Source organism: Agelaius phoeniceus, chromosome 16, assembly GCF_051311805.1.
Source record: "Agelaius phoeniceus isolate bAgePho1 chromosome 16, bAgePho1.hap1, whole genome shotgun sequence".
NCBI lineage: Eukaryota > Metazoa > Chordata > Aves > Passeriformes > Icteridae > Agelaius > Agelaius phoeniceus.
The window spans coordinates 8,851,481-8,876,602 of record NC_135280.1 but is presented as its reverse complement, the minus strand read 5'-3'; the positions used below and the strand labels follow the sequence as shown (position 1 = coordinate 8,876,602).

Sequence of the window (25,122 nt, the reverse complement as noted above, 5' to 3'; positions counted from 1 at the left end):
TCTAACAGTCTTGTCTTTGACAACATTAAGATACTTCAAGAATAAAGCTTAGGTTTCAGAATTTGAAGTGAAGGAGAGGCATGGTCCCTTTTCTGAGGTCTCAGTCTGCACGTGGTATTTTGGGCTAGAAAACTGGTAGGGATTCTGGAGTACTTTTCCTGTACAAATACCTGCTGCTTGTCTTACCAACTTACCCCTGTGATGTGGGCTGAGCTCAGCAGAGCAGATGTGATGCTGGTGAGGATTGTCCATGATCATTGTGCTTGTTTAGGCTCCATTCTAAACATGCTCTTAGACAAATGGTGAGCCTCAGCACAGGTTTCAGATCTGACTCCAAAACATGAATGGCAGAACAAAGATGGCATATCAGGTGTCAGGGACTTTTTTAAAGCAAGGCCAGAGCTCCTTTAAAGCAGCCTTAAAGAGAGAGGTCCTGTTCTGCTCTTCCCTTACCCCCTCCCTCTTGATGCAGCTCCTCTGAAGATGTAGGCTGAGCCAGATCTGCCAAATCTCCTGTCTGGGGAGAGGCAGGAAATTTGCTGTCCCAGATAGATGCCATGAGGCCATTGGCTTTTACCCTACACTGAGAGAGAGAGTGGTTCAGTCAGCTCATGGTTTTATAGGTGCCACACTGGGACATTTTTCAATCCTGTATCTAGAGCTGGCAGATTGTAAGACTTCCTATTTCAGTGGGAAAGTGATGATAATATTATAATGAAAGTTGTCAGCTGCAGTTACGATGTTAGGACGTGAGAGAACTAATTACTTTCAGTCAGCTAAATGTAAACATTGCATTAAACAGAAAGTCTTTTTTATTGTTGGGGAGATAAGATTGAGAAACTTTATCTTGGTATTACAGGGGAAGTGGTTCTTCTGTGGGTGATATTGAAGTTGTGGGTACACAGTGTCAGTGTCAAGCTCCTGTTGAAGGAATAAGTGTTTACCATGATGTTAAGATTCCAGTGTGGTTTTGTAATTTCAGTTTTTTACATAGCTGTGTGCTAATGTTTTAAGTCACTTTTCAGTCACAATTTGGTCCATGCAGGTGGGTTTAACACTGTGGCTGGCAGCCTGCATCTCTAGCACACTTGCACACAGCAGGCATGAAACCAAGCAATTTGGGTCTCTCCATTTCTGCCAGTGAGAATTCTAAAATGTGCTGTGGGTCAAGTGGGGTTATTGGTGTAAGAACAAGCAACCCCTGGCTGCTCCCTTGCCAGCCTTTCCTGCTGCCAGGAGAGGCAGCCAGCATCAAATGCTGTTGTTCCTCAGATTAGCCATACAGGAGGCATGCAACTGTCCTTGGTCTGTCTTCCCCCAGCAAAGGCAGAATAAGTGGCCTTTTGTGTTGCAACTTTGTCTCACAGTTCTACTGCCAGTGCTTTTATCTTGCCTGTTCCTGAAATTTTAGACGGGAGTTAGTATAGTTCTTAATTTTCCTAGGTTTTATGCACTGTTAAGTAAGTGTTTACCTGTGAATGGATCCACTTGATTCTGGGGAATGCCAAGCATTTTTGTGCCCCTCTTGTAGACAGAGGGTTTCATTTCAGATGTGATAGGAAGCTTTTATGTGCCATGGAAGAAAACATGCTACAGGGCACTAGAACTGTGGACTGGTGTTTTTGAACCATAGTGCTGATGATAGAAATGAAAACTGAGAAGTAGGTCAGGTAAAATTAAAAATACCCATCTGCTATTCTGGGAAACTTTGAAATTGTTAAGGAATTTTTGAAAAGAAAAGAAAAACCAACCCGAAACTATTTACCATCTGAGTTATGGTTCTTCTGGATTACACTAAGCCAACAGTGTATCTCTCCCAACATCTACCAAGAAAGGAACAAGGATCAGACTGATTCTTCTCCAGTGGGTTCCTGCAGTCACAGCTTAAAGTGAAGGCTGCTTCCAGATTATACAGTCTAATAACTATAGACTTGACCCTGTTTTTTCCTCCTCTTTTTTATGGCAGGAGGCTGCTAGTTTGTGTAGGCTTTCAGTGGTTGTATCTCTGTCATTTGATGTGACTTTGCAAAGCAGAAGAGTTAACTGATCAGTGAGAATGAAAAGGGTTAATCTTTGAGCTGAGAAAAATGGAGTAATTTCATGTTTCTGTACCACTTGGTAAAACAGTGTTTCCAAAACTTGAGTCTGAAAAAATGTCATTAATTTGCTTATTAACGTCTGTTAAATACTAAGGTCTGTTTCAGTGACTGTTTCTGCATTTTGGTTATGATGGAAAAAATCAGAACTGAATCTGGGTTTGTATAAAGCAAAGGAGAAGCATGTACTTTCCACTGGCAGGACTTGTCTAGACTTGTGTAACTGAACCTATCATTTGAATGTGAATGCATGCTGGTTTCATGATGAGAGCCACACGTTTTCCAGCTGCAGTGCAATCTGCTGAAGCTGTGGTGTCCTCCATGCAGAACCCATCCTTTTGTAATGGGTTGGGTTCCTCTTGATGGTGATCCCAGCTGGGTTCAGGCTGAGAGCCTGCTGCTGCTGTGTCCTGCAAAGACATCTGCCTGCCCGGCGTGTCCGTGCCCGGCGTGTCCGTGCCCGGCGTGTCCCTGCCCGGCGTGTCCCTGCCCGGCGTGTCCGTGCCCGGCGTGTCCGTGCCCGGCGTGTCCGTGCCCGGCGTGTCCGTGCCCGGCGTGTCCGTGCCCGGCGTGTCCCTGCCCGGCGTGTCCCTGCCCGGCGTGTCCCTGCCCGGCGTGTCCCTGTTCAGTGTGTCCCGGCGTGTCCCTGTTCAGTGTGTCCCTGCCGTGTGTCCCTGCCGTGTGTCCCTGCCGTGTGTCCCTGCAGTGTGTCCCCGCTCAGTGTGTCCCTGCCCGGCGTGTCCCTGTTCAGTGTGTCCCTGCAGTGGCCCCAGTGCCTTTGGGCTGGGGTTAATCGGGACCCTCCGGTGGCTGCTGTCACTGTGGGGAGCTGTGGCCCAGCACGGGTGGCCCTGTGAGGCCATGGGGTGCTCAGAGCAAGGGTGGGCTCTGCACCTCTGCTCCTGTCTGTGCTACGCAGCTGAGGGAATCAGCAGGAAAATGCTGCTGTGTCTCTTCACATTTCCTTGCCTTTTGCCACCTGAAGTGAATGTAAAATGGAAGTGGCTTCTGCATCTCACCTGTGTGTTGCCATTTCTTTTGTACAGAGAAGTGTTTTTAAAGCTGAGCATGTTTCTACTTGATAGCAACAGCCTCTGGATGAAATCCTGGAAACATATGAAAGAGAGACCTGATGTTGCTGTTCAATTCTAGCAGTAGTCTTGCCCAAAATTGCCCGTTTGTCCCATCTTTCTGTTCTCAACCCCGAAGTACCATTGCAGTGTACACTCTTGGCTTTTATGCAGAAACAAACACCTCCAGATAACTTGTAAAATGCAAGTCAAATGGAAGGTTGCATGTTTTTAGAATATCCTCCAGCCAGTGTGCATAGCAGTATGCATACAGCACTTCTTGCTCTTATTTTGCCACGTGGCAGTGACATGTGTTACCTGCCCTGACCTTGCTGGTATTTGCCACATTCATTTTATAGAAAGCATTTAAAAACAGGGAAAAAGAAGTTAACAACTTTCTAAAAGGTATGTAGATCTCCTAAAGTTTATTTAATAAAAAGATGTCAGTGCTTTTGTTTGTTTCTTATAAAGCTGATTGCATCTGTTTGGTTTACTTGTATAATTTATAACTATCTTAATTTGTGAATTGTACACTGTTCTGCAGAGTCATTAGACTTTTTCTTGGCTCTTGTGCTGGAGTAGTGCAGCTGAGACCTAGAAAGCCAAAACCATTTGTGTGATGGCTGAATGTAAGGATGACTCAGCTGAAATTTCTGATGAGTGAAGCAGTCAGGAAACTCAATAAGCATGTGGCTGGCCACAGCATCTCACAGCCACTGCCTTGTCACGAATACCTTGTGACCCCTCCACAGGCACAGTCAAACATAACTGGGCATTCTTGTGTTCTACCAGTGTTAATGCCCTGGAATTGGCTCAGAGATTTTCTAAAAATGAAAAATTAAAAGTGATCCAAAGTGCACAGAATGTTTAGAACACAGTGGAATTAGAGGAGAAAAATAACACAGAATGTCCTGTGTATGCTGTCTGTTGTATCAGGTCCTACATTCTGATAGAAATTGAGGGAAATGGGGAGGGAAAATGTATCTTCCATCCCTCTTTAGATCAATGTTCTCCTTGTAATTGTGTTTGAAGCTGTTTATTCAGTGGAACGCAGGGACAAACAAGGATCAAAGTGTGGTGATTCTGGGCAGTGGGATCTGCTTTCAGCTTTGATGTTGGAATAGAGGGGACAGGCACTACAGCTCCTTTTGGGTCTGTTTCCTCATCTATAAAATGTGGATAATGGCACCTGTTTCAGTACCAGCTCAGGCTTTTATAATGGAATAGGATTGATGACATTATGTCCCAGTAGTGGTACTGGTGTTTTGTGTGTAGTGTAAGCTGTGCAACTGCCTGAAAAAATGCTTTGCCACTGGAAAGTTAACACTGTAGTCAACAAGCCTTTGGGCATGGGACTGCTGCTCCTGGCTCAGTGACTTTTAAACAGAAGCCTGGGAGCAGTGCTTTGGCTGTTGAATACTGCAGTCCATCCACAGCTGCAATGTTGTGTATTGCGTTATTCTGTTGGAGAGTCAAAAATCTACAGCACTTGAGAGAAAGTGTTGCATGTGGTAAGTTTTCAGCAAAGTCAATGACTTTTAGGTAAAACTTGCTGCAAGAGATTTTCCTAACTCAGAACAATCATGAAAGCTCATGTTACTACTAAATAATCTGTTATTGTGAATAGTCCTTGTGTCAGTAATTAAAATGGTCATGGTTTGATTATTGCTAGCATCAGTTTTGGTTTGATTGTATGGTGATTTACCTTGGGCTTGAAAATGATGTTGAGAGAAGTAAGAAAACATTGAATTATGTCAATTTCCATCCTCTTCTTGTTGAGTAGGAAATGAATTGCCAGGGTGAGCCTTTTGCTTGAGTCTATGCCTTGTTGTTGTGGATTTTTTATTCTGAGTCCCTGTTTCTGATTGTCAAATACTGAAGTTCAGTGTTGGCTTTTTCTGTAACTTAGCCCGTTTTCTTGCCCCAGGATTGGAATCTGACATGGCACACAGAAGATCCAGACTTCACCCTGTGCTTTCAGAACACAGTCCTGGTGTGGATCCCTTGCATTTACCTGTGGCTCTGCTTCCCAGTGTACTCCCTGTACCTTCGCTGGCATGACAGGGGCTACATCCAGGTGTCCAACCTGAACAAAGCCAAAACGGTGAGTGCCTCTGAGAGCACAGCCCAGCAGCCTGCTCTGCAAAGGGCAGTCTCTCTTCAGCTCTGGTCTAGCATCAGTCTTGACCTGGGTGCATACTTCAGAGGTAACTCATTTGTTCTGCTTGTGTTTGATTTCCCAGCCTTTCCTGTTTCCTTTGCCCTTTTATCAGACTTTCTGAAATTTACCCTGGCATAGCAACAAACATGCAAATCCTTTTAAAGAGCGGTTGGAGAAGACTATTTTAAGGCAACTCAATCTCAAGGCCCTTATTTCTATCATAGAAAGAATTTATTATCCTGTCAGCTTCTTAAGTTACACACCATACATTTCTAGAGCTGCTGCAGGTGTTCCATTCCACTTCTATTGTGAAATAGGTACTTAATGTTTTTGGTTCTTTCTTCCCTGTAGAATAAGTGCAAAGTTTTAAGAAGGGCTGTAATAACATGGTATATTGGAGAGGTTTTTTTCTCTGCAATCTGTTACTCAGGAGACCAGCTTTCTGCTTCATAATGACTGAATTACATGGAATTAAAAACCAGTAAACTTTTTTCTAGTAGAATTTCAATAGTTAAAGCCAAATTGCTTTTCTTTTGTGCATGTGGTAGAATTGCCCAATTGATGTGATCTGATTATGACTCGTGCTAACACATAACATCTAGTGTTTATCTATATATTGTGCTGCATTATCTTTGTGAATTGATGTATTAAAGACATTCTTTTTATTGCAGGCTTTGGGCTTAATACTGTGGATAGTCTGCTGGGCAGACCTTTTCTACTCTTTCTGGGAAAGAAGTCAAAATATTTTTCGAGCTCCATTTTTTCTCGTTAGCCCTACAGTATTGGGTATAACAATGGTAAGTTCTCCTGCACAGCCACTGTCCCTGCAAAGCTGTAAGCAATAGCACCATCTCTGTGTTATTCACAGTGCTGGAACTCTTTGAGCTGCAGCCTTTACATACAGACTTACTCTGTAGCTGAGCTGTGAAATATTGACTCTGAAATACCTGCTTTCTTTTAATAAAAAAAAGAGAAAAATCAGACTCTCACCTGTCTGTGCTCAGTGTGTTGCACAGCAGCACACAAGGCAGTTTCAGTTGTCTTGTTTTGGTAGGCCTGAGCTAGCATCCATTTGATAGTTTGGCTCAGGCATTGGGTAGAGGAATCAGCTCAAGAGAGCTGATTCAACCTAGATAATACAAACCCCTGAGCCTGGGGGAGATTGTGGAAGTATCTCATTACAAACTGCCATATAACATTCTTGAGTGTGTGTTGTCTTTGTTACTCTTGAGGGCACAGTGGAAAGCCTTGAAAGCCACAAGTCACACAGGTGTCCCCAGCTGCCTCCTTTGACCTGGGTGTGCTGGGGTTTTCTGCTTTCACACCAACATCTCTGCCTTTCAAGGCAGGTGCCTTGCTCTTCATTTGCTGTCTGTTGCCTTAGGTTTATTACAGAGTTGGAATGATTAAACATGATGCTCAAGGGGACACCACAACCCCAAGAACAACAACAAATAAAAACCCCAAACAGCCCTCAAACATACTGACAAATGCAAGAGCTGTTAAGTAGTTTGTGGTCATGTAATAATACAACTGTCAAGCTTTTGTCAGGCTGATTGAAAATGCTTGTTGCAGTAGATAAGTGAGATGTAGAGCTTCCTGAAGGACTCTGAAAACACACAAAATACAGAAATAGACTAATACTTGTTGGTGTTGTGTGGTGTTATGGCTTGCATGGAAAGAAATCTATTTATTTTAAAAGAGCTGGTCAGGAAATGCCATAATTTCATCTTGATTTGTGATACAGAACCACTACGAAAAGTAAAGTAGTAAAGGTTGACAGCTTTTGACAGAACTTTCGTGTATGGGATTGTCTATTTCTATTTAATGCATATTTCTTTTTCTTTTTTTGTCTATTCCTTATCTTTACTGATAGAGAGAATTTCCTATTTAAATGTATTTTTGAATTACACTTAAAATTTCAGGGGTTTAGAAGGTCTGGGAGATACTGGGTTAGAAATGTTAAATCAGCAGACTTTAGCACAGTACCTTTTACATGTGCATAACATATTGTAAAACTTAATTTGTTAATATATTTTCATTTTATTTATCTACAGTTGCTGGCCACATTTTTAATACAATATGAAAGAATAAAAGGAGTCCAGTCTTCTGGTGTAATGACAATTTTCTGGTTCATCTCATTGTTATGTGCCACAATGATTTTTATATCCAAAATAAAACATGCCTTAAATTTGGTAAGTGACTTTTAGCCTCATTCAGTTGAAAATGATCCCCAACGCTGCAGTGATAGAATAGTTGCTTGGCAATTACACCAGTCAAATCAGTTAATGATTCATGTGGTGTACCTGCCTTCCTTGGGTTGTAACAGCAAGGGAAGCAGGAATTAATGTCTTCTGTTTTGAAATGCTGGTGAAATTCAGAGTGATTTTAACTGCAGCAGCAGTTGCCAAGAGAATTGGGCTGGCTGTTGGGGAAAGCGGATGTGTCTGCTCAAGTGCTCTCAAATTCTCTGTAATCTTTGCTATCAAGCTGCTCTGGCTGGGTGTTTGTCACCTTCCTGTTGACTGTGCAGTGGATTTCCTGAAACACTGTTCAGTGCTGCTGTGGTCTCACCTGCTTGGACTAAATCAAAGTGAAACATTTTTATGACAGTTTGCCCCTGTAGTAAGACCACCTCAAGTATCAGACTAATCGTGGAGCTGCCTGAAAATGGCATTTTTATTTCTTGAAACCTTTAAGCTGCATTGGCAATTTTGAGAACTTTCACCCAGCTTGTCTTCAGCTGTTGGGAATGGGATTTTACTGGGGGTGTGTCCCCATCTATATCTGTGCTTTGATTTCTGTGGCTTGTGTTATGCATCAGTCCCAGTCTTAAAAACTGAAAGAACCTCTGAATTCTGCACTCAGTGGAACAAAGTGTAATGCAAATTCTGCTCTCTATAATTTTTTAATTCTGCAAATTAAAAAATTTGCTTTTAATACTTCTTGCTACCCAGTGCATAAATGAGTTGCCCCTGTAAGGAATACACTGACTTCAAACTGGGGCTGTGTTGGCACAAACCATGTGTTAAAGAGAACTTTTTATGTAAGAAATTCATGCTTGTATTTTAATGGTGATGACTGAATAAAAATAAATGTGTCTTTCACATCCTCTCCCCTCTCATTACCTTCCCTTTACCAAAATAGACACTGACTTTGATTTGCATGGGGGTGAGTAGTGTAGCCCTTAGTTTGCAGAACTTACAGTAAGGAGCTGTTTTCTGTTTAATCATAACATGTTATTTAAAATCAATTCCTCAAGCCTTCTAACTGGAATATGTCCTTCCTTTGCAGGGTGCTGATGAGTATGCATTTCGTTATGCCACCTTCTGTATCTACTTTGTCCTGGTATTAGTAGAGCTCATCCTCTGTTGTTTTCCAGAGCAACCACCTTTGTTTTCTGAAACAGTAAATGATCCTGTGAGTGAGTCTGTACAGAGTGCCAAGTATCATATGTGCAATATTCTGTGTAATGAGCTACAGGGCCATAGTCTCCAAGATGATAAATAATTAAAATTCTGGTTTTTATTTGGTGATGCAAAAGAAGCCCATAACATGCAAAACTGGGGTAAGGGAGGGGCTGTGTGTAAGAAAAAGCACAAAAATACAGTTGCCCTCGTTGCTGAATAGCATTCCTGAAGGGTAAGTTCTATATATTTATATTCAGTGGTGCTGCTGGCAGTCAGTGGAAAATAGTGATTTGAAATGTTGTGCTCCTGGTTATCTGATATGCTCAGCAGGCAGTAGCATGTGGATTCACTTTCATTTGAACACAGGGAAGAATTTAGACCTGGAAAGATTTTCAGCTTGGGCAGATGTGTTTGATTTCTGTTTTTATCACTCTTGTGTCAAGTGAAGATTTAACCAGCTCAGACACAAGAGCAGCTAATGCTAGAGGGTGGTTTGGATGTAGATATTTAATTTTACCTAGACATGATCTGTTTGGCTTGTGTTCCTAATGATATGTACCAGCTTAATGGCATGGAATTTCAGTTTTATACAAGGTCTGATTCTGGTGTGATGGCAGTTCAGTGACACTGACTGATGAAGGAAGGTGTGAAATGTCTGAGGGCCAAATAAATACTGCCTTTGTAACTTTGGAAAGGGTCCATGGGCACTTCCTGGGTGCCACAGTTTCCTTCCCCAGGTGTCCTGGGTGCTCTGCCTGGCCATGGCAGGCTGTGTGTGTGTGCCTGGGAGGGGGAACAGATTGCTGAGTCTTTGGATCCTCTTCATCTTTTGGTTCTTTTCATCTCATTCAGGGGTTAAATATACGTGACAGGATACTGTGGGTGTAAGGAAACCTTTTCTTTGATCATGGTTGGAATAATTACAAGGTGCTTTGAGACCACAGTGATTTGTTTTTCTGTCCTGAGTATTTCTAGGAATTTAGAATGTCTTCAGGAAACAGGGCAGACTTCAAATTTTAACCTTTCATTTTGTTGGGAAAAAAAGCAAAGAAGTCATGTTAGTCAGCCTTAAATTCTGCTTTATGCCCTTTTACCAAATATTTCCAAACCAGAAATTCCTCCAGCTGTTTGTTGTGTTGTTGATGTGGAGCCTGCTGACAGCCCTGAGGTTGGGCTTGTGTTTGCTCTCAGCAGCAGGAATGGCAAGTTTTAGTAATGTGAAAAAAATACTGTAAACAACAGGAATTTCAAAAACATCTTTTCTGCTTTGCTTATTTCTTTTGGCCCTACAGTCATTTTGAATGTGGATTGATTTCTTTTTCTCTCCTTTAGAATCCATGTCCAGAGTTCAGTGCTTCTTTCCTCTCCAGAATCACATTCTGGTGGATCACTGGGTAAGATCAAGCTGTTGCATAAATCACCAGTACAAGACAGATGGCACTTTGGGATCCTGCTTTCAGAGATAAATTAGCAATAATCATGCAACAATAATTGTGGTTGGTTGTTTTGTAGATAGCTTAATTTTTTAAAAAGTTTGATTAATATTTTTTTAACTTCCTTTGTAGGGTCTTTGTGATTTTAAATCTTGCCAGTCTGTATTTAATATGTTTGAAGGAATATCATAAAAAAAACTTCTTTGGGAAATATAAGAAAGGAGAAATTGTCAGCTGTATTTAGAAACTAAGACATTGGAAAATATTACATCTTTTGGTCCAGTAGGCTCTTTTTTTCCCCATTAACTTAATTTTACTTATGCTGTATGATTTGTGAGTTAAATCACAGAAGCATGTAAAATAATATTGGTGTATAGTTGTGGCTGGTACTTGGCCAGAGTTCCAACAGAGAACTAGATGAAAGGAGTTGCTTTGTGAAATTAAAGGCTAATACAGATTTTGAAACTTGCTAGGCATGGGAATATTAATTGCCTGGCTGATTTTCAGATGAGATCACTTCATACTTTCTTTTATTTTCCCTGGAATTTGAATTCAGTGGCATATCCTGGCTCCTTAGCTGTTTTGGTGTCTGTTCTCCCAGTAAAGACAGGAGGATGTATGTTTTAGCATCTGGACCTGCAGGCACTAATGCTTGCTTGCATCTTTGTGGAGAGCTGGCTCTGTTCTAGGGCTGGATGCAGCTGCATCTATATATCTGTCTCTATATATCCACAAATACTTCTGGTGCTCTTTAATTTATATTGCTGATTCCTTCTAATGCAGGTTGATGATTCAGGGTTATCGGAACCCTTTGGAAGCCAAGGATTTGTGGTCATTAAATAAAGAGGACAAATCAGAGGAAATAGTGCCAGGTTTGGCTAGAAATTGGGCAAAAGAGTGGTCAAAGACCAAGAGGTAAGTTCAGTTATCCTGGCTTTCAGTTCTGCCAGCACACAGAGGTTTAAGAGCTCAAGTGACTCAGCCTCTGCTTAGAGGTGTTTGTTGTTTGTTACCAAACCTGCTTTTGTAAGGCTGCCCCTGTTTGTCCTTGGGTGCTCAGAGAGCTGGAACCAAGTGGGGCATTTATTTCTTCTTTATGAAGAGCTGCATCGACTTTTGCTTCATCTTTCATGATCCAAAACTTATTACTGTGACTTTTGAAGTGTGGTTTTCCCCTGGGCAGGGAGTGTTTGCACACAAACTTCTGCTGTGTAATTTAGGAGCTTGGGCTCCCTCTGTAGTTGGCAAAGTCTCAGGAGGGTAGTTCAGGGTGTCAAAGTGAGCAGCTTATTCCCTTCTTTTGACTATATAGGGAGTCTGAGCATCTAAGCCAGATGACTAAAATTAGAAAGCCTGCATGCCTCTGGTCCCCATCCTACTTTCATCATCCTTGGCTGCAGCAAATAGGAGCACCTTTTCATTGAAGGGAATTGGTGTGCTTGCTCACACAGTGTGTTTTACATCCAGCTTGTCTTCAGAAGTTCAGAGCATGCAGTTCAGCATAAGCCAGATGTAAGAAAAGAATGAGTTCAGTCCATTGGGGATGTCTTGGCATTAACCTGGCTTCAGTCTGTTAACTCTGGTGGTACAGTGGGGCATTGGTTTTGATGAAAGTTCAGCATACTGGATCCTGGGATAATAATGTCCTCTGCTCTTATGAGCTTATGAGTTACAGCTCTATTCCTCATTCCCCAGGGCAGACTTAAGGGAGAGATTTCCAGGAATGTTACCTTTCCAAGCAAAGAAAGCCATTTCTGAGCAGCCAGTTCATTTAGTTGTTGTAAGATTAAATACATTTGACAGTAAAACTCAGTTAAACTGTTAAGAATCACAATGAGCAGCTCATTTACATCTCATTTGTACAGGGAACATTTTTCCAGTTGGCTTTATGCTTGAATAAAGGCTACATTCTCTACCTGATCTTTTTTCAGGCAACCACCAAACATGTTATATGTGCCCAAAAAGCAGCAAAAATCAGGGGACTCAAATGGTGATGTGACAGAAGAGGTTGAAGCTTTGATTATAAAACCATCTCAGAAGAGCCCTGAAGCATCTTTATTCAAGGTGTTATATAAAACCTTTGGACCATATTTTCTCATGAGCTTCCTTTTTAAAGCTGCACACGATCTCTTGATGTTTGCAGGCCCGGAAATTCTGAAGTAAGATCTATATACTTTATTATTATATTAAAAGTATGTGAACAGGATTTAAAACATGCTGGTATTTCACTCCCCAAGCTGCTTTGCCTTCAGCTGATACAGTGAGGAAGAGATGTCATAAAAGGGAGCAAACATGATTTCAGTCCATTGGTTTTCAGATTACAACATCATGCAATAAATGTTTAACTTGTATTCCTTTTCAGCACCAGGAAGGCAGGGCAGGAACATAACCATGAGAGTTTGCTCAGTGCTAACCTGTAATTATTCTGTGCCTACACATCAGAGTATGTGATGCCACAGAGAGCTGAGGAGCTGGGAGGGTTGTATTGCTTTGAGCTGAGAAGTGAAGGAGCTGCAGGTGGTTGCATTTCAGCTGCAGGGGCTGTGAGGCTTCTCTGTAGCCCCAAGAGAGTGCTGTACATGTGGGCTATGTGATACTTCATGTTTCAGACTGGTACCTTGAGGAGGGAGTGATGTATGCTCATACCAAGTGATCTCCAGTTTCTAAAAAGTTTGCTGAAGTGTTTTATCCAAGTTTGGTACTTCAGGTGCTTGCATGACCTGTGCAATGTTTGGGATAACCCAAGGCTGCAACCATGACATTTGGTTTTGTTTTCCATCTATCAAGAGAACTCATTTCTCTCTCCACAGATTGCTGCTCAACTTTGTGAATAACAAAGCTGCCCCAAACTGGCAGGGCTACTTTTATACAGTACTGCTGTTTGTCTGTGCCTGTCTTCAGACACTGATCCTTCACCAGTATTTTCATATTTGCTTTGTAACTGGAATGAGGCTCAAAACAGCCATTGTTGGTGTAATTTATAGAAAGGTAGGTGTTTCTTTAAATATGTGACTGTACTGTGACTACAAATATGCAGTATCTGTGACTGTGAGAATGCATCATTCAAGTCTGAGGAATAAGGTAGGAGACTCTGGTATGCTGATTCCTAACTCTTAAGAGAAATAAGAGCATGTCTAGTTTCTAAATAACAGCCTTTAAGCCAGGGCAGTTTTCTAATTTGCTACTTAACATGCTTCTTCTCACTGCCAAGTAAGAAAACTTTCCTCATTTAGACTTGGGGTGTGCAGTGCTTCAGTTGGTGCAGAAATTAAAGATGCATCTGCATTTACAGCTTCCTTTGGGATTACCCAGCAGTGCTATCTTAGAATAAGCTGGAACATTTTAGAAAGCTGTGAACTGATAGCTCTATGTGAGGAAAATGTGTCACAAGAAGTGAAGGTTCCACTTAGACTAAAACAAAAACAAGTAACAAACCAAGTTAACAATACCTCCAAGCCATAAAACCACCATCCCATATCCCAAATTTTGCTTATTAACTTTAATTTTATATTAGCTTAAACCCAGCTGATTGATTCAAACTGTACAACTTGCACTTTGCAGGATGTACAGGGTAAACAGAATATGAAGGACAGTGATTACCTGTGATTTAAAAGATGCAGTTGTGTAAAGCACTTGACTTCTGTGGAGAAAATACAAATGACTAAGTGTGTCCTCATGTTGTTTTAATTGCTTTTTGGTTTTTTACCTGCATGTAGGCACTTGTTATCACAAATTCTGCTAGGAAGACTTCTACTGTGGGTGAGATTGTGAATCTGATGTCTGTGGATGCTCAGAGGTTCATGGACTTGGCTACCTACATAAACATGATTTGGTCTGCCCCTCTGCAGGTGATACTGGCCCTGTACCTGCTGTGGAGGGTGAGCACTGTGTGTTGTTTCTTGTTTTGGCTTTGGCAGTGTCCTGCTTCCCTGATTCTGTGCCTACACACACCTGTTGTTCAGCAGTGAGGAGAAAATGCTGTTTATTAAAAACCATTCAGAGCTGCTTTTGTCGCTGCTGTCGGGAGGGAAGGCAGGAGGTTCTGAATTTGCACATCTGAGCTCATATGGGGAGGATGCAGTGGGGAACTGTTACCTTTTGAGGCACTGCAGCACCTAGAGGATCTCATGTGTCCCTTGATTTGAACAAAAGTGCTCTTGGTGCTCTAGGTGCTCAGAGTAACATATGAGATGTTGCTGTTTCTGGTTCACACAGCCCTGGGCTGTCTCTTGCAAAGTGTTAAAACATATCTGTGTGAATTTAAAAAAATTAGTTTGAATAAATGCTTACAATGATGTACTTTGCAGAATTTAGGTCCTTCAGTGCTGGCAGGTGTGGCTGTCATGATCCTTCTGGTTCCAATAAATGCTGTGATGGCAATGAAGACAAAAACCTATCAGGTTAGCATCTCTATATAGTACTTTTAAGAAACATCTATTCTTTGACTTATTCCTGGAGGGCTTTCCTTATTTTTTTCCCATTCTTCTAACTATCTCTTTAAAAAAAGGGAGGGGAAAGAAAGGTCAGAGGTGTTGTGTATTCAGAATAAACAAACTTATGTATTTTTCAGCCTTACAGCTTATCTGTATGTAATGGTCTAAAAACCTGCAGTAGTGAAGACCAAGGTAGCACTTCAGACAGCTTCATGAGATATCCAGTGATTGAATTATTAGGAATTAGTTCAGTTTTTAACTTGCCTAAAAACTAAAGTGCAAAAGTAAACTACTGTCTGCCTAATGAAACTAATGTCCATGGATGAAATATTCATGTTTCCAGGATGTGTGGCTTGTTCCATTTTTTGTTTGTTTCCTGGAGAGATGAAGAGAAAAAAGCCATTGATAGTGCTGAAAATAAAGCAAAATTAAGTTTGGTCTAAGGTTAGAAGCAAGCTGCACATCTTGCACTAGTTTAGTTTTTAACTGCATATTGTACCTGAGTCCCAGGGCTCCCTGTTGCAGGGTTAATCACATTTAAACCAGTGCCACACTTGTTTTGATCTTGCTTTGGATTTGTAGTTACATGAAGCATTCTTTTAATTGGTTTAAAACATCTTGTTAATTCTGCATATTTGTTTGTTCAGATAGTATCTCAGACTTCCTGCTTGGGAAGCAAGTAAGCTTTTGATGATAATGAGGTAAATTTGCCATTGCAAAATAGAAAGCTCAGAACTTTGAGGTTCTGCCAAGTATTGTGCTCTGTTAATTATTTTTTGCAATGTTGTTTTTAGGTGGCTCAAATGAAGAGCAAAGACAACAGAATTAAGCTGATGAATGAAATTCTCAATGGGATTAAAGTTCTGAAACTTTATGCTTGGGAATTAGCCTTTAGAGAGAAGGTATTAGAGATCAGACAGAAAGAACTCAAAGTCCTAAAAAAATCTGCTTACCTTGCTGCAATGGCAACCTTCACTTGGGTTTCTGCTCCGTTTTTGGTAAGTGAAACAAATCTGGAAGTCTTCTCTCCTTTTTGGGATTGTGCTTTCCAAGGCAGCACTTGAGGGCTACTTTTGGTTTTGTGTTTTAATGAGTTGAGCCAAAATGCCCTCCAGAATGGTGGGTCCTTGAACACTTAGGGGTCCACTTCTCTGTGGAAAGGCACTGCTGTTCTCTTTCAAACTCAGTAACAGCCAGCTTGGATGTATTCTAGAAGTTAATGTCCAAGTATTGAAAAATAAAAACCTCCTCTGCATCCCCTCCTATTTTTAGAAGTAGAGTACTTGAGGAATCTCAGATGAAATGCATGGTCAGATTTAGGAGAATAAAAAAATCCCTTATTTCAGTGTGTTTCTGAGCAGCAGCAGGACCTTCCATAAGAGCTCCTGACTGAATGGGGTGTTGGGCTCCAGGAGTGCCTCTGGCTGGGGTTCTCCCAGCATCTGTGTAAGAACCACGTGCAAAAGGCAAAACCATTGTGTGGCCTGAGATGGCTTCAGATTCTTACTTAAAAAAAAATAAAAATCCATGATATGCCAAACATCCCTCCTGTGTTTGTGGTTAGCTTACATTTCAACTAATACAAGGGAGAGAAGAGTGAGATCACATCAAAATTGCTTCAGGCCCTATTAGAATGAGGGGCCATTGCTCTTGTCTGCAGAAACAATTAAAAACCATGACTACATTAGGATAAAATATGTGCTGTTCCAGTTGAAGGTGTTTAAGTGTACTGTCCAGTCTCAGATTCCTTCCCTGCAAACATTTTTAGTGTTTACATTATGCTCAGGGCATGATGAAAGGCAGAGAAGCATCAGCCGCATTCTTAAGTGAATGCTTTTCTAAAAGAAGTCTGGGATTATCTGAATATAAATACATTATTAAATGAAATTTCTAAATAAAACCCTGCAGGTGGGCTCCCCAGTGCTGTTGTGTGGAGCCTGGGAGGGCAGACTGGTGTGATGTCCCAGCACACACGGGCGTGTGTGGCACTGGCTCTGCGGGGGCACAACCTGGAGGGCAAGGCTGCTCTTCAGCATCTTGTTGCTTGGATTTCTGGGGGTTTTTTTGTGTATGTTGTGATAAAAAAAAATTATTGCCTGTTTGGAAGCACTTTTGACCTTGAAAACTTTTATTTCCTCTACTCCCTCCCATTTCCAAGGCCAGGGTTTTTAGAGGCATTGTTTAGTAACAGCCAGGACCTGCTGGCTTTGCAGCGCTGCCCTGTGTGCTGCTGAGGGTGAATTTCAGACTGATTGCTGCTAACACAAGAGTGCAGACATGCTGCTTGGGAGGTTATTCTTTGGACCCTGTCTTGTTTTTGATCTCCATGGGAGGGCTTTCTCCCTGGGACAGGGTTGTCCAAACTAAGGGCTGTACAAACAAGCTACTGTACAAGGCACAGCTGAGTCAGCTGCTGCACCCAGAACAATACATGTCTTCACAGCAGTCAGATCTGTTAACAGAAACACTGATGTCTTCAGTGGATGCTGTGCTTAGATGAGACTTAGATGGGGAGCTCATTATTTCAAGTCTTTCAGGAGGGAGGGTGCCAGAAGTTTATCTACTTTGATTTCTTGTTTTAATTGGCAGTCTGTGGGAAAAAAGCAGCTGGATCTTGTGATATACTGAGGTGTGAGGGTATTATCATGGAAGATAACACCATGAAGGGAATAGTTGTGAAAGCAAACGTGGTTTTACTTAGTTTGCTTTATTTTACTGTAATATATTCAATACATTTGAAAAAATGAGTGTATGGATTTTTTGAGTTATTTTTATAGCTTATGATTCATGATAACAGTGGTTCAGTGTAATTTCCTTGTTCAGTAAGAAACTCAAACAGTTCACAACAGAAAAGGCTTCATCTTTGTAATGCAATAACATTTCAAGTTTCTTGTCCATGATAAAGTGGGCTGTATTTGGAAATCTAGGGTTGTGGTAGTCTCTCCAAACTATAAACCAGGTTTAGTATTAGGGTGCTTCTAACTTTCCTGTCAATAAATATTACTGATCCAATATCTGATACTTTGAGGAGTGTCTTAAAACTGAAAGAGATCAGGAAAAAAGATAATTTCTTTACTTCCCTTCTCCTGCTGTGTGACCTCAAATAGCCTGGGATCTTTGTGGTTTCACTTCTGCTATGTGAGGAAAGTGAACACTTGGCTCTTTTTAAAGAGGAGCCATCAACTTCTTTTTACAACAGCAGATTTTAATCATGTGTTTGTTTTGCAAAAAGTGTTGTCAGGAACAAAAAGTTATCAGAACATTGCTCTTCCTTTGATTTATAGTCTGATTGCAGTTGTCACACTGTGCTCCTGACCTGGTGGCTTTAAGAACGACCCTCACTGTAGCCTTTGCCCTTGGTTTCAGGTGGCCCTGTCCACGTTTGCTGTGTATGTCACCATAGACAAGAACAACATCTTGGATGCTCAGAAGGCCTTTGTTTCTCTGGCATTATTCAACATCCTCAGGTTCCCACTGAACATGCTCCCTATGGTCATCAGCAACATAGTAGAAGTAAGATTTCAGTCATTAACAGGTGCTTTGTGTGCAGGAGGAGGCCCTGGGTGGAAAGATTGCATCCCCCTGCTTGGAGAATGACCAGAGGGGAAATGTGGCCACCTCTGGAAGGGACCTTGCAGTTCCTGTGTGTTAATTGCTGTGCTGGTGAAATAATCCCAGTTGTGGTGGAAAGGTGTTCCTTCCATCACCCCCATTTCTTGTGGGGTGGGAAGTGAAAGTTTGGCTATCCAAGCAGCTGTGCAGTGGATTTAAGGAGGGATTGGGAGTGCATAATAATCATATAATGTGTATGTGGCACAAGACAGTGAGCACATAAAGGTAATGAGCAGAGTATGAAGAGTTTTGCATCCTTTTCCATGCAGGCCAGTGTCTCCCTGAAGCGCCTCAGGGTGTTCCTGTCCCATGAGGAGTTGGATCCAGACAGCATAGTCAGGGGTCCCATCAAAGAGGGTGAGTTTCTTTGCCTGTTGTAAATCAGTGGGTGCAGGTTCTGGGTGGCTTCTTCTGCTTGCTAAAACAAATTTACTGCGTTTTTGGTGGGTTTTGCTGAAAAATTTGAGACAGAAAACAGAGAAGAGAATTTGTAAAATGGAAATTATGTACAGGTTCTTCTGCCTTCTCAGATAGTTTCTTTCCTCTCCACAACTGGTCTGGCAGTGCTGGAGATGCAGCTGAATTAGTTGGTATCTCTGGGTAGCTGATGTTCATGTACCTCCTGATTCCTGTAAGGGTAACCTTGGATTCTCTGCTGTCTTGCCAAATTCAGTGAAAGCAGAACACAAGTTTTTGGCAAGCAGTGAATTGTTGTTCTTCTGAAAAAGGAACTTTATACCTCTGCCCATGTGTGTGTGATTGACTTTGGATTGTGAGCACACAGTGTAGCTGCTTGCATTGGTACTTTTATAAGTATGAGTTTTCTCTTTGCAGCTGAAGGATGCATTGTTGTGAAGAATGCAACGTTTAGCTGGGCCAAAACTGATCCTCCTTTGCTGAACAGGTAAAGATTGGTGCTCTTTATTCCATTCTATAATCTTGTTGCACCATAAATGATCTATATTTGAATTATAAAGTACATATGGAGAAGAGTTTGTTGCCATGAAGAAAGAGAATAAATAACAACAGTTATATATATATATATATATTTAAATTAGAGCTTTATGAACTGGAGGGATTTTCAGTTTATTGCATTTATGGAATGCATAAAGGGAGGTAGCAGGAGAGGTGGGGATCAGGGAAGAGAGAGCTGCAGGGGATTTCTGCAGATGGGCTGAGCTCCATCTAGAGGGTGCAGCCAGCTCAGCCCCTCTCAGCCAGCTCTGCTCCCTCCTGTTTGAGTGTCCTCGGGCTCCATTTCACTGCTGATTCTCACTGCACTCTATGATCCCAGGCTGCAGAAAGCAAACAGTGATGCAGCCACAGGCTGTGTCTGCCCTGTGCCCTGCTCCTTTCCTTAACTTTGGCTGCTTTTACTTAGGCCTTAAATGGCAAATTCTCTGGGACAAAAATTTGCTGTATTTACATTTGTGTTCATAGAACACTTGAGAGAAATCCTGGTGAGATTGGGCCACAGTGCTTTATTTCTTTCTATTTCCTTCCCCTCTAGACTAATTACATATTAAGATTATGTTCTGTGTTCTAAGTTTGAGGATAGCTAGGTGCTTTCTGAGTGAGAGGTTTGGGTTTCCAAGCAGTTCCAGTTTCAGTGCTGAGTCAGTGTTTGCAGAGCACCTGGCACCTGATGGTTTGTGCTTTAGATGGGCAGTTCAATTGACTGTTTAACTACTGGGGTGTGCCAGCAAGCAAGGCTGAATTGTGTGCACTTTATTTCAGCATTAATTTCACTGTTCCTGAAGGCTCCTTGGTGGCTGTTGTTGGTCAAGTTGGCTGTGGAAAGTCCTCACTGCTGTCTGCATTGCTGGGGGAGATGGACAAAAAGGAAGGCTACGTGGTTGTCAAGGTGTGACACATCTGCAGAGTTGTTCAGCTGTTTGTGGCTATTGCCAGTGGGATTCTAGATTTCCAAGTGGTGTGAAGAGGGAAGAGACAGCCTTTCAAATGAATGCACTTTTTAGCCTGCTTTCCTGGCTATGTACATGTACATGCACCATGTATATGCCTTAGCCTGCACTCTGTGTCATTGCTTGTTAAGCCTTCACCCAACAGCATCCAAATCTCTTGGTGTCAGATTTAGCCAAATAAAACAGTGGAGCACTCAAAGATGAGTGTTCTGGTGAGTCCTGTTAGTAGCTGGGTATGAAATGGGGAGACCCTGTTACATATTCTCTGAGGAAGAGCAGTGTTGGGTTCTGCCTTCTCAGACATCAGAGAATTACAAGGAGAGGCTGCACCCAGACACCTGAACGTGGGAAAAGCTGTGTTGCAGTTTGTTCTTTCTTAGACATCAGAGCTGCACAGAGCTAACAGAGAAAAAATGACCTGGAAATAAAATTACTTTAAGAGCAAAACAAATCTGTTGTATTTAAAAGTAGGTTTGGCCACCTTCAGAATTGTTGTGGAAAAATAAACTAGTTGAGATCTGAGTCACTAATTATGAGTGTAGAAAGAGAAGACAGAGCTGATACTCAAAGCAAAATACTCTGCATTATCTCAGTCTCCTCCTTTGAAGTGACTTTTATATGAGAACCACTTCCTCTGCTTTCTACAGAAATCTCTTGGCAGGGGTGCATTTGTTAAACACTTGCATTCCAGATTAAACTCTTTTGTGCAGAACATAATTTATAATTATATGAAAGAAGTAATGACTTTTGACATGCAGTGATTGTGCAAACGTCCTCTAAACAAATGTTTCCTCCAGGTTTATGTTAATCGTATTTTGTTTGAAGCCCTTTATTTTCCACCGGTGCACTTTGTTACATTCACTTGTAGAGAGGATTATAAAAATAACATTTTGGAGGAGGCTGGAGTCCAAGAAAGGCTTTGTTTGGAAATGACCGTGGGCAGTTTGTGAGGTGATTAGCACTGCCTGCCTCACAAAGCCCTGCTGTGCCTTGACTCTCTGTGCAGACTCTTAGTCTAAAGTACTGAACTTGATTTTTCTTGCAGGGCTCTGTAGCCTACGTTCCTCAGCAAGCCTGGGTCCAAAATGCAACTCTGGAAGATAACATTATCTTCGGGAGGGAGCTGAGTGAGAGCAGGTACAAGCGTGTGATTGAGGCCTGTGCCCTGCTGCCTGATATAGAGATTCTTCCTTCAGGAGACAAAACAGAAATTGGAGAAAAGGTATTTCAGTGCCCACTCCACCATAACAGTGCTATTGCTTGTAGTTAAGGCTGTGTGACTCTTATTTTACTTTATCTCGAAGTTGTATTGAATTTTAAAACTTTCAGAGCAGGAATCCTCTAGAATAAGAGGCAGATTTGAACAGTGTGTTTTCCTTCTCCTTAAGCCTGAAAGGGGAGGAAACCTGTGCTCAGTTACAAATATAAAACCATCTTGTAGTGACAGTTTGTAATTGTTTCTAAGTTGCCACGTTCTATTCTATATAGAACAGAAAAGTATACAGAAACAAGAAGAGAAAAATCTTCTGACCACTTCAGTTTTGTTCAAAACAAGCAAACAGGTCTTCAACCCAGCCCTTCCAAAAAATCCGAATCACAATGTACAAAACCAGCCATCAGCCCAAATCTGGCCCTTGGGTACCAAAGCAAGCCTGGTGTGGGCTTTGGGAACATCCATGGATGGGGCAGAGCTGTGGAGCAGGAGCTGCTGTCCTGTGCCAGGGGCTGTGGCTGCTGGGGCTCCCTGAGCTGCTGCTCTCCTGCCTGTGCTCCCAGCTGGGCACAGAGCTCACAGCCCCACGTGCAGCAAAGGTGCAGCTTTATCCTGGTGTCAGCAGGCCAGTCTCAGTGTGCAGTGGGAGCAGAGTTTGTTCTTACATCAGAGGCAGCACTGCAGAAATGCAGCTGAGAAGAAAAGCAGCCTCTGAATGTACAGAGCTAGGCAGGCCAGTCAGGGTTAATTGCTTTTCAGGACTAGCAAACATTATTTTTTGGTTTGGCTAGCCCTTCCCTGACAGTGAGAACAGAAGAGATGTGCTCCTCTGCAGGAGGATTGTGACTGATTGCCTATGCTATTGTGGTAGTGAAATTAGTTGTGGAGATCTGTTTCATGCAATGTTGAATTTCCTCTGATTTAAATAAACCACCTGTGACTTGTGTCTTTCATAAACTGTAGCAAGACATGTTCTTTCATCTGTAAATAAAGGCTCCTGTTTCCTTGTTTCCTCAGGGGGTGAATTTGTCTGGAGGTCAGAAGCAGCGAGTCAGCCTTGCTCGGGCAGTTTACTGCAATGCAGATGTCTATTTACTTGATGATCCTTTATCAGCTGTTGATGCTCATGTTGGGAAACATATTTTTGAAAAAGTTATTGGACCAAAAGGAATCCTGAAAAATAAAGTATGTTATAATGTCTCTAGAGAATGCTTTTTCTTGGCTGAGTTCAAATGATTCCAAGTTTGTCAAGTTGCATATTTAGATTTCAGTTTCTAACAGCTGAAAAATGAAAGGATCCTTCTGCAATTTTTAGAGGACTTTTATAAAACACTGACATTTTTGTAGTCAAAGGTACTTTGGTTTCTGTAATTCAAAAATATTTGATGGAAAAAATCAAGATAATGTTCTCTTAAAATCTTGCATGCCTGTGCCTCATTACTGTTCTATTATACACTGAATTCAAGCAGTAAAGAGCTGGAGTCCAACCATGGCATTCACTTATTTGAGATTACAGAAACCCTTTATTTTTCTTTTGCCTTTTAGACCCGGGTTTTGGTAACCCATGCAATCAACTACCTGCCTCAGATGGATACAATTCTGGTAATGACTGATGGAGAAATCTCTGAGATGGGCTCTTACCAGGAGCTGCTGGAGCAAGATGGGGCCTTTGCAGAGTTTCTTCGTACATATGCTAATGCTGAACAAACCATGGAGAACAGTGGTAAGCTCACTAATAAACTCTCTTGCTGTCTGTCATGTTAATAAGGGAGTCCTGTTACAGGAAAAACAATAGTACTGATAGGATAGTTAAATTACTGTTTCTTGTGATTGCCTGTATAGGTAGAGGTGCTTATTTCTTGAGGGTGTTGAAGGTTGTGAGGTTAAACACACATTCTTTCTTAAAATCAGGAAAATGTGTAACAGATCTGTAGTAAAATTTCCTCTCAGTGCAAAATTCAGATGGTAGTGAGGCTGCATAAAGGCCAGCTGGGGTTTATACACCCTTCCTCTCTGATAACTTGTGTCTTCTGTATGCAACTGATTCCTTTGGGGATGGGGAGGAGGAGGAAGCAGCTCAGTGATTTGGCTGCTGTCCTTGACTCCTGCTTCTGCTTTACAGAACAGCTGTAGAGCTGCCCTGGTACAGGAATACACTTCAGGTTTATTTTTCTTTTATCTACAGACAGTTACAGTTTTGGATTTTAATAGGGGAGCTTAGTCTTTTTCTCCAGCCTGTTTTCTTCATGGCTTGCCTGTGCGGATTTCCTGACACTGAGATGTGCCAGGGGTGCCTGCACTCTGCTGGCTGGGCTGAAGTGGTGGCACGAGTTGGGGAGCAGGTGAACTTCTGGGTGTTTTCTGTAGGTGCTTCTGTAGCTACCTGGGGCACAGTCAGACTTGTTGCAGTCTTCAGCCTGTGTGAAATTCATAGGCAAATTAACTTTCTCTGTGCTTCCCTAGGCAGTTAACAAGTTAACTTTAATGTGAAGATTTGCCTCATTTAATAGCCTTGTTCTTTTAGTCTTTGTCTCCTCCCATTTTCAAATGTGGAAAAGTAGGTTTTGAAATCTTTTTCATTAAACTAAATTACTTCATTTTTCCATTTAATTACTGAACCTTCTTTTGGAAAGTGAGCCAGTGCTTTAACTTTTGCCATGGTTCTCTGCAGTTTTCTCATAAGAGGCACTTCTAACTTCAGTGCCACCCTGGTGATCTGGAGGGGATTATCACAGGCTTGGCCTATTTGCAGTGAATTTGTTCATCAGTTCTAGTCAAGTGATCTTCTGCCAGTGGTAAATAGTGAAAAGTAGAGGCATTGTTTGTCTGATTCATAGGGATAACATTCATGTTTACTGGATGTGGAAGAGGTCACTGCTGTAGGGAGTCCCAGGCCCTTGGAGGAGCCCAGCAGTGTGAGATGGAGCTGCCTGGAGGGTACCTGCACTCCCACTCTGCAGGGGAGGCTCCCTGGTGTCTGCAGCTCTGTGCTGGCAGCCTGGGAGCACAGTGGGTTGGTGCTTTCTGGCTGGAGCACATCTGCTGCTCCAGGGCTGGGAAAGCCTCTCCTCCCAGCCAGCCCCTGAGTTTGGCTGCAGCTCTGGTCCCTCCCAGCCTCCCTCTCCCTTTGGGCTTCCTGAGGGTTCCCCCTGCCTGTGTGCTGCCTGGCCATCCTCAGCTTCATGGGGTTTCTCCTCTGTGTGTGAAAACTCTGCTTGTGGCTTGGGATTAAAAGTAGGTCCATTTCAGCAAATTTGGTTCTGCCTTGGGTTCTGTGGTTTAGGTTGTTCTACTTGGATGTGAGGTTGTAAAGATTGAAAACGGTAGAGTGTGTTCTGGAAAAAAAGTGAATTATATGTGCTTTTAGAGTCAGATCCTTCGTTAGAAGGAACGATTCAACCTCTGGAAACAGGTAACTGTTTGCCATGTGGGCTTTCTATTAGTGCTTGCCTTGGAGTAACATGAGTAGCTGCAGTTTATTTACAAGAGACTGAGTCATTATTAGAAGAATTTTATCAGTGCAGAGGAGGTATCTGCATGGTTTGCCTGTCCTTGGTTGTGTGAGCTGCAGCAGTTGTTGTGTGGCAGCTTTAGGTAACTCAGCAGCAGCAATTCTGTGTCTGAGGCTTCCATGAGGAAACTTTAAATAAACTTTATAGGTACACCCTGCACTTAGACATGTCCTGAGTGTACCAAGAGAAGGATTGTGTACCAATCAGTCAGGACTGAGCCCTGATGGTCCTTTTTGTTCTCAAATGTGTATTCACTG

General features: G+C 42.0%; 1 protein-coding gene across 5 annotated transcripts in view; it reads left to right on the top strand.

The window, feature by feature from the left end:
- The window catches only part of LOC129127459 (multidrug resistance-associated protein 1), a 46,324-nt gene that overhangs the window by 5,995 nt on the left and 15,207 nt on the right, over positions 1 to 25,122 (top strand). For 3 of the 5 annotated variants that reach the window (XM_077186658.1, XM_077186657.1, XM_077186660.1), the window contains exons 2-20: positions 5,094 to 5,270; positions 5,999 to 6,124; positions 7,385 to 7,522; positions 8,622 to 8,747; positions 10,070 to 10,131; positions 10,954 to 11,085; positions 12,102 to 12,329; positions 12,981 to 13,158; positions 13,887 to 14,048; positions 14,478 to 14,570; positions 15,398 to 15,601; positions 17,970 to 18,116; positions 18,485 to 18,572; positions 19,050 to 19,119; positions 19,953 to 20,079; positions 21,186 to 21,362; positions 22,371 to 22,538; positions 22,899 to 23,076; positions 24,721 to 24,765. In XM_077186658.1, the coding sequence (XP_077042773.1) occupies positions 5,094 to 5,270; positions 5,999 to 6,124; positions 7,385 to 7,522; positions 8,622 to 8,747; positions 10,070 to 10,131; positions 10,954 to 11,085; positions 12,102 to 12,329; positions 12,981 to 13,158; positions 13,887 to 14,048; positions 14,478 to 14,570; positions 15,398 to 15,601; positions 17,970 to 18,116; positions 18,485 to 18,572; positions 19,050 to 19,119; positions 19,953 to 20,079; positions 21,186 to 21,362; positions 22,371 to 22,538; positions 22,899 to 23,076; positions 24,721 to 24,765 (2,626 nt within the window). The remainder of the gene's footprint in view (positions 1 to 5,093; positions 5,271 to 5,998; positions 6,125 to 7,384; positions 7,523 to 8,621; positions 8,748 to 10,069; positions 10,132 to 10,953; positions 11,086 to 12,101; positions 12,330 to 12,980; positions 13,159 to 13,886; positions 14,049 to 14,477; positions 14,571 to 15,397; positions 15,602 to 17,969; positions 18,117 to 18,484; positions 18,573 to 19,049; positions 19,120 to 19,952; positions 20,080 to 21,185; positions 21,363 to 22,370; positions 22,539 to 22,898; positions 23,077 to 24,720; positions 24,766 to 25,122) is intronic. The other 2 variants (XM_054644081.2, XM_077186659.1) reach the window with 1 other exon arrangement.